The sequence below is a fragment of the Aplidium turbinatum genome, chromosome 3 (genome assembly GCF_918807975.1).
Source record: "Aplidium turbinatum chromosome 3, kaAplTurb1.1, whole genome shotgun sequence".
Classification (NCBI taxonomy): domain Eukaryota; kingdom Metazoa; phylum Chordata; class Ascidiacea; order Aplousobranchia; family Polyclinidae; genus Aplidium; species Aplidium turbinatum.
This window is the reverse complement of record NC_137474.1, coordinates 37,071,046-37,088,768: the sequence shown is the minus strand read 5'-3', so window position 1 is coordinate 37,088,768 and position 17,723 is coordinate 37,071,046. Positions and strand designations below refer to the sequence as shown.

Sequence of the window (17,723 nt, the reverse complement as noted above, 5' to 3'; positions counted from 1 at the left end):
GCCGGAAAGGTAATTGAGTGCATTGCGCGCAAATTAGGGGCCCAAAGTGGTGATTTAATGCTTTACGTGCAAAAATGTTCTGCTAAAAGCACCCTTAGAAATTAAATCATAAAAGTTGTTTATTTTCCTGTCGGGGAGGGGGGCATAGTGTAGCAAAAGCAGAGTTGAGAAAAAACCAGGATTTTTTTAAAAAGCCCAACTCACTAACCGGGTATTTTTGAGCTTTTTTGTGTTTTTTAAAAACTATTTGAAAAAGGTAGATTCACGCTTATTTCAATTCAAAATGAATTTTGGAGCAGGAGCCGGAGTCAATACTTTCGGAGCAGGAGCGCAGCCGGAGTAAAAAAAAAGTGACTTTGTTCACCTCTGCTAGGCATGTGGTGATTCTACAAAAGTCAACGAAAAAAAGTTATTGGTCAGATGATTAATTTGAGTATGTTTTAACAAGATGTTATGTTTGAGCCTTGGCAGAGAGCTTGACTTGTTGTACCAGATACATATAACACTCAGTAACGTTAACGGATTTAACATTTTTTATTAAACACAGAAAAAAAACAAGAAAGAACTATACTAAATCCCACGTTTTTGACACCACATATTGTCCTCATCAGGAATAATTATAGGCTAAGCCTACATCTAAAATAAATAAATAAATGAATTTGAAAATTTTACATTAAAGCTGTACAAGCGATACCTCTCAACAGCACCATCAACAACTGAAACACGAGTTCAATGCAGGATGCACAAATTGGCGGGAAACAGATCACATGATATGCACAACACAAAACACTGAATAATAGTTTTGTTGCAACCTGATACTATTATTACGCACAGATGTCCAGTGCAGTAAAATATTTTATGGTGTGCAATACTCCTAAGAAAACATCACGCGTTTTGCCCAAGACAAAGAGGGCCCGGAATGACTCTTCGTACTCCTAGTGAAAATTTCTCTCAGAGGCCCTGCACCGCACTGACACGCAGCAGAGGCCCTCATGCCCTAACTGAGCTCTGAAAAGCCGTAGCCTGCGAAGTAACAAAATTTATAAATCTCATATTTTTATTCTTTTGTTCTATAACAGAAAATTTCTTGGCTATAATTTGGTGTTATCAGAACTTTTTTATGTTTATTTAACTCTATTTAGACAAAATCAATTAATGATATGCGTTAATCAAGAAAAATAGATAGCCTAATAACTCATGTTAGAGGAAAATGCCGTAGCCTACTGGCAATAAAACGGTAAAAAAATGCCAATAGGCTATCAGGCTCAATGGGTGTGATTAAACACCCATACTAAAGAGAATAAAGGTTTTGGTGATGCAGAAAGTCATAAAAATACCTTTACCCTTCAAATTAGTAGGCAGGCTACAGTCTGTACATCGCGGAAAACAACAAACCTTTAGGTCTAATTTTCTGGTTTTGATATTACTGCGTTCTGCTAACAGTAACAATTAAACGACGAAAAACGAAGAAGACTTTGATGTCACCGAAAGACGATAATGGTGTCATAAATACGTTTGTAAATGTAACAATATTTTAAAAACACCAGCTTCATTAGTGACGTATTCTTGGAATGTCACTGCTATTTCTTTAACTTGCATTCGAGTTTTCAAAACAGAAACATTTTAAGTCCACGAGTTGCGCGATTTAAGTCACCCTGTCACTCCTTATCACCACACTGCTACTTCATAACCTAGAAAAATTTTAAACCAACCTTGTGAAACCATATTTTACAATGCAGTAGTAAATTTTTTACTGCAACTTCAAACTTATTGAAGGGCATGTTCCCCATGTGTCCTTTAAACGCTACGCTACTGCCCAGGGGGTAATTTGCTTACCTTAGCCGTTTGGATTAATGACAATTACTCGTTAGTTTAGCTTGTCTTAAAGCTTTTATTACAGTATTTTAAAATTTCCTGGAATTAACTACAGTAGGCCTCCATCATAATAAAAATTTGAAACTAAAAGCAACAGTTGTTGTTGCAATAACTTCTAAATGGTCCAATGATTCATTTGTCTTACAAAACTTTTTATGATTAAGTGCCTACCGATAATTTTCTCACCTTTATTTTAAATTGTAATACGACTGCCTCGAGTCTAATCTATCATTTAACGCCTTTTAAACTTCGTTCTTTTGGAAAGTATGCGAGACTCGGCAGACAGAATTGCTATAAGGAAAAATATTTTTTGCAAATGGTGAGGTGCATGTAGATTCAATTTGGATGATGCTTTTTAACTAGACGGTAAGCTTGTAATCAAGGTGCGGTAAGTGCTCTCTCATTTATTTGCGTTGCGTGCTGTTGTGTTTACATTCAGCAGGCTACATTACAAGTTGTTTGGCCAGACTACTTTTGTGCTGAAGTTGTAGTGCCTGGCAGTGTGAGAACGTAGATAAAGCTTTACTCTACTTGGTTTGAGTTGGTCTTGATACCTGAGACCATCAGTAAATGTTTTCTCACGCATGCTTCTTCTTAAGCCACAATCACGAAATACTTTGTTCTCTTACAGTTATGGTCATTTCTCATTGTGGTTGTAGGCTACACAGCACGCAGAGTAGGCCTATAGCTTACAATGGATTGCCAATAGCTTGCAAACTTGTAACTCAACTTAGAATTCTTGCTACTGCACTTCGACTAAGTTGCTGTGTCACAGGCATCGAAGTTTAGAAATTTTAATTTAATAATTTTATTTCTAAACTCATTTAAACACTGTCATCATTATAACTTTTGTTTTCATCAAGCCCATTTTTGGATTATTTCGATTGCTTCAGTTTGTCTCAGATTAAAATTTTAATAAGGATTGAAAACATCTTGTCGCCAAAAATTAACCAGAGTGTAATGATTATAGGCTACTTGTATTGCAAATCGTCAAATCTGTTCAAACTCGAGGACGATCACATCTAAACTGACACATATGTTCGAACTCGGCACCCAACACACGATCAATGGCTTCTTGAGATCGGTCTTCTATGGTAAAGACTCGGGACGGATCGTCGGTGATTTCAAGCATTTGTTCATAACTTGCATAGTTTCCTTCATCGTCCTGCTGTCTCTCTGCATAAACCTACAAAGTATAAGCAGTTATCAAAACGTTGGTTTGTTTGTTGTTTATCCCTGGGATTTAGGTTATACCAACAGTTATACCCGACCAGGGCCGGATTTAGCTGATGAGGAGCCCGGGGCACTTTTAGATCGGGGGGCCCCCGTGCAAAAAAACGTTTCGCGCCTACGGCGCAAAAATTTACCTCTACGTCTACAGTAGCATTGATCCAGCACTGCACAGCATTTTGTAGAAACTTCAAATTCTGAAAGAAAAAAATATAACACAAAATCATATTTTTTCCACGTAGGGGGCCCTTTAAGAGTCGAGGGGCCCAGGGCACCTGCACCTTCTGCCCCCGCTAAATCCGGGCCTGTACCCGACGGAAAAGTAAAAAAAAAAAGGTTCAATACATTACTCCGTCATAACAGTCATTGTGACCGCTAACTCTTTCCGACTTCAGCCTAGAAACTTCTATACGTTGGTAGGCTATGGTTTGTGAAAGATTTTTTGGCATTTATGGGTTATTGATCAATACTATTTTAAGAATCACAATTATGATGCATAGACCTATTTAAAAAGTGGTTTTCTGATTTGTTTTCAATTTCGAGTTATGTCATATGCTCAGGAAAATGTAACTAAGACCAGTAACTAAAAGTCAATTCATACCTGCATTTGTTTTGCGTTCGAAAAGAACACCACGATCACCTTGGGGGCCAAGTTAAAATTTTGTTGTCTTTTTCTTCAGGTCGGAAGCCACAATTTAGGGTAAGGGGCCCAGAACAACCATATGTTTTCGATACCCATGTGATTATTGATCATTATAATTATAATCTTTGACATATTTTTATTTGTATTTTTATTCAATCGTCATTTCCGCTTGAAACAGGTTGCTCATCAACATGGGTTAGGCTATCTGTTTCCATGAGTCACGGTTTTTAGCTAGCTCGCCCAGTGTCATCGAATTGAGTTCGGGTTTGTCTGGATGTTGTCATGCCATCGCCTTGGTTGTCTGCTTCTTTTTCTCTTTCCGTTAACTTTACCTTCTATGCAGATTTTGTTGAGTCCGTGTTTTGATCTTTTAGTGTGGCCGTATAGTTTTAAAATTTTTGATTTTATTGTTGCTGTAATTGGGTGTAGCTTCGTTATAGTTTATACTTTATAGGTCTCCTATTTTCGTGTGGTCAAGTAGCCTTTTGTTGGTCATGTTTCTTATGATGTGATTTTGGAAAGTGGCGAGTTTTTATTGTTGTGGAGGTCCAATTTACGCGTTGTAGGCTCTATAGTACGATTGGTAAAACGTAGGCTAAGTGTTTAAATTTTTTGATTTTAGTTTGATTGCTGGGAGTATATTTGGGCTCAAAATCTTTTAATTCTTTTCACATGCTGCCCAGCCTAGACCGATTTGGTGTTGTAGTGAAGTTTCTCCATCGTTGGTTGAGGATAGTTTATGGTCAAGATATGCGAATTCTGATACTTGTTCTAATTGCTTTTCGTATAGGTGAGGTTGAGTGAGTTGTCAATTGTATCGGTTGTGATGCATTTGGTTTTGGACACATCTACAGTATTTGGAGGCCGAGTTTAGCAGCATTTTTGGCAGGTTATCGAGGAATTCTTGTATTTTCTGTTTAGAAGTATTTACGCAATAATATTTGATTAACAGTTTAAAGCAGTGGTTTCCATGTTTTTTTCGTTGCAAAGTTTTTGAAAAAGTTTGTTAGACCTGCGACGCAGCCAGCGATAGAAATTTCAGTCATTTTTTTTCAGCCTTCATTTGTCTCTCGGCGAAGTGAATTCGAATTGTGCTAAGTGACTGTTAATTCATAATCAATTGCCACAGTTTGGTAATATTGAATTCGAATGCACATGTCCGGGGATAATAATATCTGTAAGAATTTTATTACAGCAATTAAGTTTAAACACAAAACAAACTTATTGTGCTACGCCATTGGGAAATTGAAATGACGCACAATTTGAAAACCTCTGGTTTAAAGTGATTTCAGTTTATGTCACTTACGATAGCACCAGCATCTCTCCAGGCTTTAGCAGGAATTGCCACATCATCATCAAATGTTTTGTCTGTGACTACAACGACAATGTTCTGTACGCCTGGTCTCTTTCTAAAGTCATCGCCTCTTGCGTTTTTAAATGCCCATCTAAGTGCACGACCCGCATTTGCTTGTCCTCCAGCTAAAATAAAAAAAAAAACTACGATGAAGCAATCAAAGTAGCTCAATATGTTTACGCTTGTTCCAGTTAACAAAGATATGCAAAAGCGTTGCAAACAAAGTTGGCCTAATGCCACATTGCTACCATTGGACTATTCAACAGAAAACTTCAAAAATAGCATTTAGCGGCAGATCCTAATGCAGGAACAGTAAAGGCGACATCGTTGCAACTAGTCTTTAGCAGTTAATCAATTTATCAACTCAACTTAGTCACTTAAGTCAGACAGGTCAATTAACATTTGCTAAAAAAAACGGAATTCATTGCTATAGGCTGCTGAGCTGCTTCAAAATAATACTCTGTGGTGCACGTTTACTTACTGCTTTTCCTGGTTTAATGATTTGTCACTTAAGTTCAACAAAAGTGTAGAGTTAGGTACTCATAAAAAAACGTGATTCAATTGATGCGAACTGAAATTTGATTACGAATTTTTGGCCACCAATTTGGGTTGTCTGCTTCATCTTAAACTATTGAAAGACAAGCCAATCTTAAGCACAACTTTTCAGATATAGACTGGCGGTTCTTAACCTTACTGGTTGGCACCGCCTTGAAATCATTAACCGGATCTCGTACCCCTTCCTAGAATAACTGAGAAGTAAGCTTAATTGTCATCTACAATTCAGAATACTGGGTAAAAGCCCCCTAAACAAGCATACTTTCTTCCGTCATTTGATAACTTATGATTTAGTATCCACGCACCCCCTGGGAACAGGTCTCGTACTCCATAGTGGAAAACTATGCTATTGTTATATAATCTGTGAAACATAGTGCTAATTGGCTTTAGTTTGGCAAAGTGGTAGGCTAACCCTTGTTGCTCTTTGCATAGGCCACTGTTGTCAAAGAGATTGCAAACTAGGGAAAAAAGTATACAATTATGTGGGCAAAGATGAAAAGCTTACATTTACTTCTTTGTGGAAAAGAAACGCTAATGAATAATGAATGTGGGAAGACCGCATTTTAACCTTGTTAAACAACACTGATATCAGCATTGATGCTGATATTTTTTGAAAGTAAGATGAAAATACACTGAACAGTTGCACTTTTATTATCCATTGCAATAAAGAATTAAGTCAGACCTGAAACCATGCAATTATTTAAAATTCAACGAGAGTTAATGTTTTGAACGTAGCCTACTGTATAAAGGACAAATCGAATCAAGGTAATGTAGGTTTCTATTGGCCAGACACAGTGCATGGTCAGTTTCACAGTGGTCTTGTTTGCAGCATAATATATTTGTTATTAAGCTCAGTAAGCAGCTGTTTTGGTATAAAATATATACTTGGGTATAAGACCTAAGTGTAAATAAAATCGCACAAATTAGGACAGCTTTTTGTTTCTCATCAAAACTCTCGTAAGAATATTTGTAGCCTATTCTGCAGATCGGTGCAGCAGATGAGGTTTATTAATCAATCAAAAGGCAAGATTTAAACCAACTGATTGCAGTTATGCGATTCATGCACGTTAGAAAGTAAATTAACTGAACGATTCGCCGTCGCCAGCGTGGCCTAAAAGGTTAGGGCTAGGCAATAGTCATTTAATCTTTTTTCTTATGTAATTACCAAACAAAGTTCAAAGCAAGAAACAACTCTCTGGCTGAGTGCTAAAAGGGTCACAATGACTGCAGTTAGCTGGTTCATAGGGAAAATTGTTCTCTGTTAAGTGTCTACCTGTCAAAACACCTCATTTGCTACAGCGACATACAGATTACCAATATGCGTCTCGTACGGCCATAGTTTTTATCATCAAGTATGTAGTGGTTATGATAACCATTAAAAGGAAACTTGGACCTGGCTGGTACCAATGAATGGCAACTCCCTCTCTCGATAAGTTACCTTTAACAAGCAAAAAAAAAAAACATCCAACATCTCCATGAAGGATAATAATTTATTAACTTAGAAACTTTATCAAGGGAAGATATCATTTTCCATTAAATAGCAGATGACTTTCAACATGAAACAGCAGGTATAGAGAACTGCTTCCCGCTATATGCATCTGCAGGCTTGTCCATGGGACATTTTTTTCTGTCCCATCCCATCCCATAGCAATTCATGCCTGTCCCGTCCCATCCCATCCCATCCCATGGGATTCCCATCAAAATACAATTCAATAAATGTTATTAAATTTATGGAAATTTAAGTCTAATGTGTACTAGATAGGACTAAATGTACAAAAAGAGATACAAAACGACAAAATTTATTGACTTTGTTAACTTTAAAGTTCAGAAAAGTTGTCTATCTATGACAATTCATATCATTTTTTAATAAAAATCCCTAGCTACTGTCCCATGGGAAATGCAATTCGTGCTGTCTCATCCCTTCCCATCCCATGGGACATTTCCCATGGGATTCCCGTGGGAATCCCATTCCCATGGACAAGCCTGTGCATCTGAAAAGATTCTAGGCCCCTAAGATGATCTCTGGCCCGGGTTTATAGATACCCTTGTCAATGATACTGGTGGTCATAGCATATTTAGACAGTTCTACAAAATAAGTAGGCTTAGCAGAAATACCAAAAAAAAATACGTTGGATTCTTAAGACGCAAACTTACAATTTTTATTAGACTGTGGTGGTCGCAGCAATGAATGTCACTATAACTCACCTGAATTTTCACTCAGGAGTTTCGGAGGAACCTCATCATAACGAGTCAAGCTTGATCTGTGAACGGTGGAGCTGAACTGCACACTTGCAAATTGAAAACCGTTTTCCCGAGAATGCACCAGTTTTCTGCCAAGAAATCAACCACAACATCTCAAATCTCCACAGACTATTAACTTGACTTTTTTCGAATCCAGGGTTACGCTAAGTGGTTGAAGATTTAGCTTAAATAAACGGAAAAACAAGGCAGCAGCCAGAATCTTGTGGCCCCTTTTCAGGCATGCTTTTAAATGTAGGCCTAATGCTAAAGACACAGCGGCACGCTTTTGAGCGGCGTTGAATTGATGCCTTTTTGAACATCGTAGCCTACAAAAGCTCTCACCACTCGGCTGTGCAGCCAAATTGATTAAAATGACAGGGTAATACTGAAAACACAGTAAATTTCTACTCCTGTAGCGTCGCTATGAAGTCAAGTTTTTAGACTTTTAGTTTAAAAAAATTTGTAGCCCAACCAACAAAGAACACTTATGCCAGAGGTGTCCAAAGTCCGCCGCGAGAAGTTTTTGTATGGCCCAGGCTTGTTGTCGATGTTTTAATTTTGGCCCGCAAATACACAAAAATCATAAAAATTCAACTTGCATTTTATAAATCATACAATACTGAAAATCGTATTTTCTCACCGACAAAAGCAAAGCAAGAAAAGTTAGTATCATTGTTGCGTAATAATTGCGAAATCAACTATTATTGCCTGAGATAATGGTAATGAGCGACATAGTCGAGTATTCGTTTATTTTCTTGCAAGCAAACTCAATGACTGCTTTCGCGATTTTACCATAAATGTAAAGAACCTATTGGCTATTGCTATTCACTTCTTTCTATTTGAACCTTGATGGGCTTCAGCTAATTGAGCTTCATCGCGACGAATAAGTCGACAGCAATATCTTTCTTTCGTGTCTGTTTACCAGCATGCTGAATAAAAAATAAATTTCCAGAATGTGGTCCTGGGAAAAAGTTTGAACACCCCTGACTTATGCAAAAGAATATAGATGAAGTTTCGCTTTTAGCAGAATGATCGTTGCGTAGGCCTACTTCAGAAACATCTACATTTGTGAAGTAAAGAATAATTAGCATTACAACTTGATGTAAATTTGCAACATTGGGCTATAAAGGATCAATCTAAGATATACCTTTTTTTTTTCTTCACAAATATCAAATATTCATTCTACTTCTCCAAAATCTACGTATACCCTCCAAAAAAAATCTGTGGGGTTTGTTTAGCGAGCATAAACTAAAGTATTATTTTCGGTTTTCAACGTACCTGAATACATTTTCTCCAACTCTGTTAGAAAAGGCCTGAGAAGCATTCGTACTGAAATGCGAAATGGCAAGAAAGTCGAACATGGCATTTGGAGGACAGGGACCTGTAGGAAAAAAGAGCAAATATAACTTTTAATTGTCATTGTCTCCAAAAAGCATGAAGCATTTTAATGATTTTTTTTTGTGCTTTTATAAAGTACGCTATTGAATTTAATTAGCTATGCTGTAAATTTTACGTCATTGTAATTTACTCGTGGCCTTATACTGTCTGTAGTGGGCTTATAAGTCTAGGCCGAAGGCTGCATGTATAAATGATGAGCTGCATCAAACGTAAGCACATCTTTTTGGTGTGATGTAATACACATTCCTCAAATATTGGCACACAATTGTGAAAACAAAAACATCGTCATTGGAAGTTCAGCTTTCTTCAAGGTAATTGCAAAATTAAATGCGATTGTTTGTGCTTCAGCTTGGTTATGATTAAAGTCCAATAGAATGTCAGGTCAGGTTGTGCGTGGACCGAAGCTAAAACAAAGCTATCGCCAAGAAGAAAGCCAACAAAGTTAACACTTACGTGCACAGCAAGGTTCTGGTCTATCCCACTTTCCAGAATATAAACACGTCAATACGTTATTGTTTGGTGGGTATACACTATACCCAGGTTCCACGCATCTGTAACTACACCGTGACCCAACGTTTCTGCCATCTGAGCAAGTGACTTCTCCAAAATTTAAGTTTGAAAGTGGAAGGCATTCGATTTCTTGCCTAGGGCCACCTGTACCAAGTTTTTTCATCAAAAAACTGAAGGTTTTTGCAACAACAAAACAAATTGTTATGCACTTTTCTACAAATCTGCATTCAAGCTAAACTACCCGTTTAATTTTGATAACCATGCGATATTTCTTCTGTGAAACAGTCACAGTCGTTGCATATCGAGCAGACAGATATACAGTTCAATGCTGTCAAAGTCATCACAATGGAGCAAGAGAAGTGATGATTTTGGCTACCTAGAGTAATCATGTTTTCCTGGCAAGAGCCTTCATCAGCATTGCATTGATCTGCATCACAGCAGCAAACACAGTGAGAGACGATATTGTCGTCATCATTGCATCGCAATCTCCGGTTTATGTAGAAATTGTTCTGAAAATACAGCCTTTATCAAATATGAAAAGCATAATGGCCTAGGCTACTACAGGCCTAATACTTTTTTGTTTTTTTCATGATATTATAAGCCTACAACTGATTTACTTTTGTTGCAGTTGCAAATGGTCAACATTGTCAAAGATATTGTGTCGCCTGCATAGCCAAATAGTGAGAGCTCTGGTACCACACTCAAAAGGGCGCCGGTTCGACACCGCTTAAGAGCATGCGACTGTGTCCTTAGCAAGACACTTCAAAGACATGCCCGAAGATGGACGCTAAAATCAGGTTCTTTCCCGTCCATTTCATGTAATGCTTTAACCATCCAGCGTTAGCCTGGATACCACTAGAAAAAGGCTATTACTTGCAAGTGTTTTTGCTGATTGACAGTTTTGACTTAAATTTATTACATACGCGTTGAAAAATTAATATAAAATTATTTTACTACGTATTCTTTCAATTAAAAAAAAATATTTCTCACGAAAACAAAAAACAAACGAAAAGACAAATCTCATCTTGTCCTGCTCCAAAGAATGGTTTAAATTCATTCACAATTCATTGTGGTCTAATCTAATCGGTGTAGAAGATTGTCTACTCGTTTTAAAGCAAAACTTATTCGTCTTGCGCAATAGCACCTGACACTGCGAAAAACAAGCTCTACTCAGCATGGTAGCCTATCGATTGTTTGTACCCCGCCTGGTAGCCTACACGCGGAACTTACTCGAAGCATGGAGCTTTGACAAGCTTCTTGCTGTTTGCAACGTCTGGTTATCGAGTCAACTCCATTTTCACGTCGAGTTTCACTTTCACAGACATCCTGTGAAAAATGTTATTGAAAACATATCAATAAAACTCTTAACAAAAGTTAAAGTTTTTATCCAAATTTAACTTTAATAATTTTAATTTAAACCTTCAAAAATTCATATTTTACGAAATAACTTAAAGCTCTGCAGGCTAGGCTAAAACAGATAATACAGCAAAGTTTTTGAAATTGGTTATTGGAAATGGTTAAATAGAACTTTTCATAGTCTACAGTACTTCTTATATGAGGCTCCGACTAAGCTTCATTATTGCTATTTAGAGATGGCTATTAATAGTCTGGCAGAAAATTTAAAAAAATCACATTTATCCACTACAACTACATCCCCAGCGACAATTTTGTGTCTTTCCAATCATTTAAAAATGAGAAAATGTTGTGTTTAAAAAAATTATGCCAAAGGCTATTGTTGACAAAAATATGAAACAGTTTGCAACACGTGACAAATAGGGTCCTACATTTCAGTTGTCATGTGGTTAAATTCTATATTTTGCTTCATAAGCCTAATGTCATGTCATTAAATATTACTGTATCAACTTCATAAATCCACACTTCATACCTGATTAGAAGGACAGTTTTCCAAAAAACCATTCGCCATGCATTCATCATCTGAATCGGCGTTGTGACAGTTCCAACATTGCAAAGCTAAATTAATACAAACAAAAGTTTAACACAGTGTTATTAAACTTTAATGCTTTGTTGTCGCTTTTTTCTACAATTCTTCACAGTCTTAGCAAAATTTACCTGGTGGATGTGCAATACCATATCCCAGCCAGCAATGACAACTGGGGCCCATCTGGGTAGCAAATGGGCAATATGTTGGGGCACCAACTGGGCTGCTGGATTGGGTCTTAGTTATACTTGTCCGCAGGCTCAAATTCGTATTCAATTGCGCAGCCCAGTTAGAAAATGTCTAAAAAAAACGCTTCCAAGCGATGTCGAAATGATGTTCTTTGTAATTTGGATCATACGATGCGCTACTGAACCTCACGCCAAAAAACTTCGAGTTCAGAGGTAATGACAGCAGCTTTCTTTGTGGTTGAATCGCATGTGAAAGAAGAAAATGCGTAAAAAAAACATTGTGTTCTATTTCTCTTGCCTTCAATCGCACTTTTTTCTGTTGGTCGTCGCTGCTTCAAATTTTTATGTTTATTGTTAGAAGTTTTTACGTAATTTAACGTGGAAAGTAACCGCTCACACATCATTGGCCAATTTTTTAAAATATTGCGTGTTTTATATTTTTATTTTTTCTTGCCTTCAACGGCACTGTAGTATATAACCCGGTGAAATTTTATTTTGTATGTTATTCGCTCTGAGGATGCGCATTGTCATGGTGCGCGAAACGTCAGTGAAGCAATAAACCATTTTGTTTGTTGTTAATTTTACTTTCAATTTCATCAGATGAACGTTGCAACTAGTGCTAGAAACAATAGATGGTGCATTAATTTAACTTACTAATATTCTGAACTAATGTGGGAAATTCAACTCAGCTTAAGTTTTGTAAAATGTTGTTGTGCAAATAGGCCGCCCAGACTGACTCCACATGAGATCTCATATCAACCCTTTCAATAATTATTAGCCGTATAAAAACAACACTGACAAAGTTGTTTTCATACAGCCAATAAAAATATTTTTGTTTTGTAAAAGCATTTTTTTAATATTAGGCAACCCACTTACCACCCATGTTTGGATGAATTTCCAACTGGGCTACCCAGATTCAACCTACATTAGTGCTCACATTTCCTGCTTTATTTTTTACACTAAAAAAAAATAATAAGAAGTTGAAATTGAGAGATGGGGCTCGTTTTGGGACAATTAATTAAATAAACATGAAATTGGACTTGGACAGAATTGGACTTGTGTCATTACATTTGTGACCCATTAATAGCTCACATGGTAAGCCCACAAGCCCAAGTGCCCACTTGAGTTTTCACTGGGCCTCAGTTGGGTTTGCTGGCTGAGATAATGCGTAATTAGCCTACTGTGTTTCAGTACACATCGTAACTTTTGTGACAGAAACTGATCAAACTGATCATTATACTACTTCTACGATAGTAATGATGGGCAGGGCCTTTGAGAAGATAATTTGAGCTCGGTACCAATAAAATCTCCCGGTCACAAATTAAGACATTTCTAAGAAAAACCCCTATATCTAAAGAATACGCGGTGGCTTTTTCAAGTCTCTGGGCCCTTTAAAAAGGCTCCGAGCTTCTAATATCATCCCGGGCACGCGTTCAAAAGTAGGCTACCTCCTGGACCTTCCTGTCAATGCCACTGCTAATGAGAATACTTTCAGTATAGGCCACTAAATACCATTTTAATCCTCTTTAATCGGTACGTGTTCAAGTCGACTATCCGCTTAGCCTTAATAGAACCATGTAGAGTTAAAGCAAAATTGGTCCTATTAAACGCATTAAAGTGTATTTTAAATTCTTAAAAAAGCAAACAAACCTGTTGATAGCTGGAAAAGAACAACAAAGCTGCATAAAGTGAAAATCTTCAACATGCTGAATGATGATGAGTCCTTCAAAGTTTGCAAGAATATGGTGGAGACTTGTATGTTGCTTGACATTTATACTATTGTCTCAATAACTATCGACGGCGAATCAATAATTTGCTGAGAACAAGAAATAATAAGGCAACGTGCATTGAATTGTTTCCAATTCCATCGGCCACACAATTGCAGGGACGTGCGATAGCTTATTGTCTTCAAGCCTTTTAGCTTAAAACGTTTCGCCCAATTTGGCATTACCGAAAAGATTCATAAATAAAACGCAGCCGACATTAAATGCAAAACAAGACAAGTTGAATCTAGGTCTGCAAGTTACAAATTGTAGAGGTCAGCCGAAAAATGTCATCCTTTGTTATTGAAAGAAATAATGCGAGTGAATAATACAGAGCTCAAAAGCAGTTTGAGCTCAAAAGGTATGTTAAATAAAAGGCAAAAATGGTTGGTGAAAAAAATATGCGTCTAGTGAAAGATTGTGGAGCAGTGGTTTTTGAACTGTGTTAAAAACATCGTGGAAAATTTCCTTTACAATATTTTTGATCATTTGTCTTTTGCTCCAAAAATTAATAGCAAATTTAGCAAACATGAAATTTTACGTTCTTCACTGGTGCAAGGACTCACTTTTGACTACTCTCGATATAGAATCTAGGATTAAATCAGGCTGATATCGAGCAACCCATGTGCTATAAAACCAAGGCGCGATCGATTGTGAACATTAGCGTTGACAGGGGGGTACAGAGGTACTTTTGGACCCTGGCCCGGGATAATTTTAGGGACTCGGAACTTTTTCAAAGGGCACGAAGAAAACATAAAAAACCATTGCGTTTTCTGCGGATAGCCTACAATCCTTTTTCTTATGAATGTCTTGATTTGGGGTCCGAGGATCTCATTGGTACCGGCCCAAAATATTCTCTCAATGACCCTGATTGTGAAGGTAAAGATGTGATCGGTTTCTCCACGCCAAGTAAACTGTTGCAAATTTTTCCGCTCTTTATTTGTTCATATTGGTTTAAATTCTCAAAACTGCGGCAGTCTAAAAAAACAATAGTTTAAAAAACTAAATTTACCATCCCAAGCAGAGGTGTACAGAAGCCGGAGTTTCAGGTTAGAGTGGATCCGGAGTATACAAAACTTAACTCCGTCCACCTCGGATCCCAAGTCAATTAAAAATCTATTGACTCGGTTTGGTGAAAGGAAAGTATTTCGAGGAAAATTTCTCAGTCAGAAAATTCGTCCTTTTTTACATCGATTCAGCATCTGCGCTGTACTAGAGATTAATAATGGGTAGGCACTTTAACAAGCAGATTTCTAATAATCCACGCGCGTATCCAATCCAACCACGAACCAATGAGATGCTACGTTATCTGCTATTGTGACCATTCCAGGATTCAGCAGAGAATTAATAATTACTTTGAACTTTGTTTGGTAATTACTAGGGCCATTTTTATATGACCTTAAAAAATCAATAATATGACTTTATTTTTTGGAAAATATGACTTTATGTGAAAATCGTTTATTTTTACATGCGAACAACGTCACTCACGGAACTAAAGAGTAAAACATACGCAACATAACAGTAATACACATCCATTTTTATTTTAAACCACTGTTGTAGTACAGTTTCATGTAGTGTGGAATGTTAGAGTCTTTGAAGTTACGATTTGGACGTAAAAATGACTTTAGTAAGTTTTACAATCGCTTTGACTTTCGCTGCATTTGATTTTTTCACTTTTGGCATGCTGAACCGGATATTCTCTCTATGTCTAAGTCTCTGTATATATTTAACTGTTATATTCTTCAGTTTGCTACTAGTTGTACTGTATTTGTACATAAATAATGCACAGGTCAGAAGTAGAACAGATTGTGTTGCAACACAATGCAATGTGTGACCTCATAAAATATAGGTCTGTGACTGTAGGGGTTATGTAGGCCAATCCTACAGTTTGCCTTCGTTCAATCAGAAATTGCCTTACTTTCTTAGTGCTTAATTGCTTCACCGCTTAAATTGGTACTTTTTATTTAAAGTGTACAACGGTATGACTTTATAACTCAAAAATATGACTATATAACTTAAAAAGCTGATTTATGACCTAACCAGGAAAATATGACTTTATATGACTTCATAACTTTCTTAATATACCTCATAGGGATGCGGTTTTTGCGTTAAAATTGATTTCACGACTTACTGATGCATAGAAAAAAATATGACTTTAATGACTTTAAATGGCCCTAGTAATTACAGAAGAAAAAAGAGCTATAGCAGAGGTGGTAATCAAACCCACGTCACTGTAATGACTACTACCGCCCTAACCCAATGCGCCAAGCCAACCGATGGCAAAGCGATGATTTAATTTAGCTAGAATTTGCGTTTTTCCTTTATTCTTCCCAAACGCAATCTTGATGACGCCATGAAAAGCGTAGCTTCTGATTGGTTCGTGCTGGATTGGATATCTGCATGTTAAAGTGCCTACCTTAATAATGCTGTCGATTGTTGTTCACTACAGGATTGCCATTCACAATTGCTGCTTTGTTGTATTCATTTTGACTGCTCTGACAGAAACCCTTTTTTTTTCCTGTAGAGAAATGACAATTATACAATCTCATACTATCTTGGGTGGAGTTTTCATGCACACATCAACAACAAACAAAACTTTTATGAAATTTTCACTTTCCGCAAGCAAGAGCCATTATCCGACTATATAACAAGTAGCCCAAGTAACGTTCAATTGTATAGTATAATAAATAATGAGTAATATTTCAACAACGCGCGTTTGTGGAAAGAGATTTAAAGAAATTTTATTTAGTTTGCTTTGAGACAATGCCGAAGATTTGGCGGAAAGCCAATGTTTAAATATCATTGCAAAAGCTATAATCCGACTATGCTGTAAGCTTACAAATCATAGCTAATGCACAATTGAATAATATACAGCCTATTCTTCGTCGTGTAAGCTTCTGGCGCCCAGGGTCTATTTTTTTACCACCCCAGATTCACGATGTTCCCAGACTACACTAGAAGGCTATTAAAGAGCAGCCATCAGTCTTTGGTTTCATCATCCAAGACGCGCAGACCTTCCACTCCGTTAGGTGGCTTGAAGATGGTACAATCGTTGATGATGTGGTCTGCGGTCTGTTCCTCAGAACCACATTCACAGGAGAAAAAAAAAACCTTTCCTGTTGTTGCATGGTTGAGCGGAAAAGTCCGACGCTCGTACAAAGACGATTGAGATGCACCCATGCCTGTTTTTGCAGCGTCGGGCCGATGGGACGGTGTCGGCGTCGAATTATACAAACATAATGAATAATGAGTAACATTTTGACAAAGCCCGTTATGTGGAAAGAAATTTATTAATATTTAGATTTTCACCGGAGTTATGAAGTCAAACAAAATGCTATGCTATTAAAACAATCAAATGCAGATCAGCACAGGGCCCTTATATAGTATAATATATCACCCGAATATTTGAAACAGTGTAGCTTCAAATGGGCAGCTTGGCTAAATATTATATTTAGTTAGGTTGACCAAAAAATCCATGCCGAAGATATGGCAAAAAGCCGCTGTCTAATTGCGTCACTTAACCGAAACAAGCAGACTGGTGGCACCAGAATATGACTGAAAAAGATTCTTTGAGAGTTTAACGTTGGCGGTTTAGCATGTTTGTAAAGGCTTTGAACACTGACAAAGGCCCGATTACCAAATTGGCAGCGTGAAGTATTCGCTTTTTGAAGTGTTGCTGCCTTTGAATTATTCTATTCACTAGGTGCCACTTTCAAAAGAGCAATGCTTGAGTTTCATTGCTCTAGCGAAGGCGCTCGAGCCCATCTCTACTGCACGTCTCTGACAAGATCATAGATCGACTCTTTTAGCCAGACGAAACACAGTCGTTGACTCCAACTGCGAGAAAAATAGTCAAGCTAAGAAGACAATTTAAAATAAATGATGAATCCCTTAGCAATCAAGAATATGATAGAGTTTTGCATTTTTCTTGACATTAAAGAAAATTTATCAAAAAAACAAAAATTTCTTCACATAAATTCATCAGAGTAAAATTATGTTCATTTATATTGCAAATCGTCAAATCTGT

At 37.2% G+C, this 17,723-nt stretch overlaps 1 protein-coding gene across 1 annotated transcript; it reads right to left on the bottom strand.

The window, feature by feature from the left end:
* Positions 1–2,875: 2,875 nt before the first annotated feature.
* Positions 2,876–9,259, bottom strand: LOC145766770 (cuticlin-6-like). Its single transcript, XM_082578477.1, has 4 exons — positions 9,177–9,259; positions 7,863–7,987; positions 5,055–5,227; positions 2,876–3,061 (listed from the first exon to the last, which is right to left on the bottom strand). Exons 1-4 carry the CDS (start codon positions 9,257–9,259, stop codon positions 2,876–2,878), a joined length of 567 nt encoding a protein of 188 aa, XP_082434603.1.
* Between the last annotated feature and the right edge of the window lie 8,464 nt (positions 9,260–17,723).

Bases quoted from the DNA above. Each gene is read 5' to 3' on its own strand.
- LOC145766770 (XM_082578477.1), bottom strand. From the start codon at position 9,259: ATGTTCGACTTTCTTGCCATTTCGCATTTCAGTACGAATGCTTCTCAG. The intron at 7,988-9,176 runs GTACGTTGAAAA...ATTTCTTGGCAG, and splicing joins GTTGGAGAAAATGTATTCAG to AAAACTGGTGCATTCTCGGG. The intron at 3,062-5,054 runs GTAAGTGACATA...TATACTTTGTAG, and splicing joins GGAGAGATGCTGGTGCTATC to GTTTATGCAGAGAGACAGCA.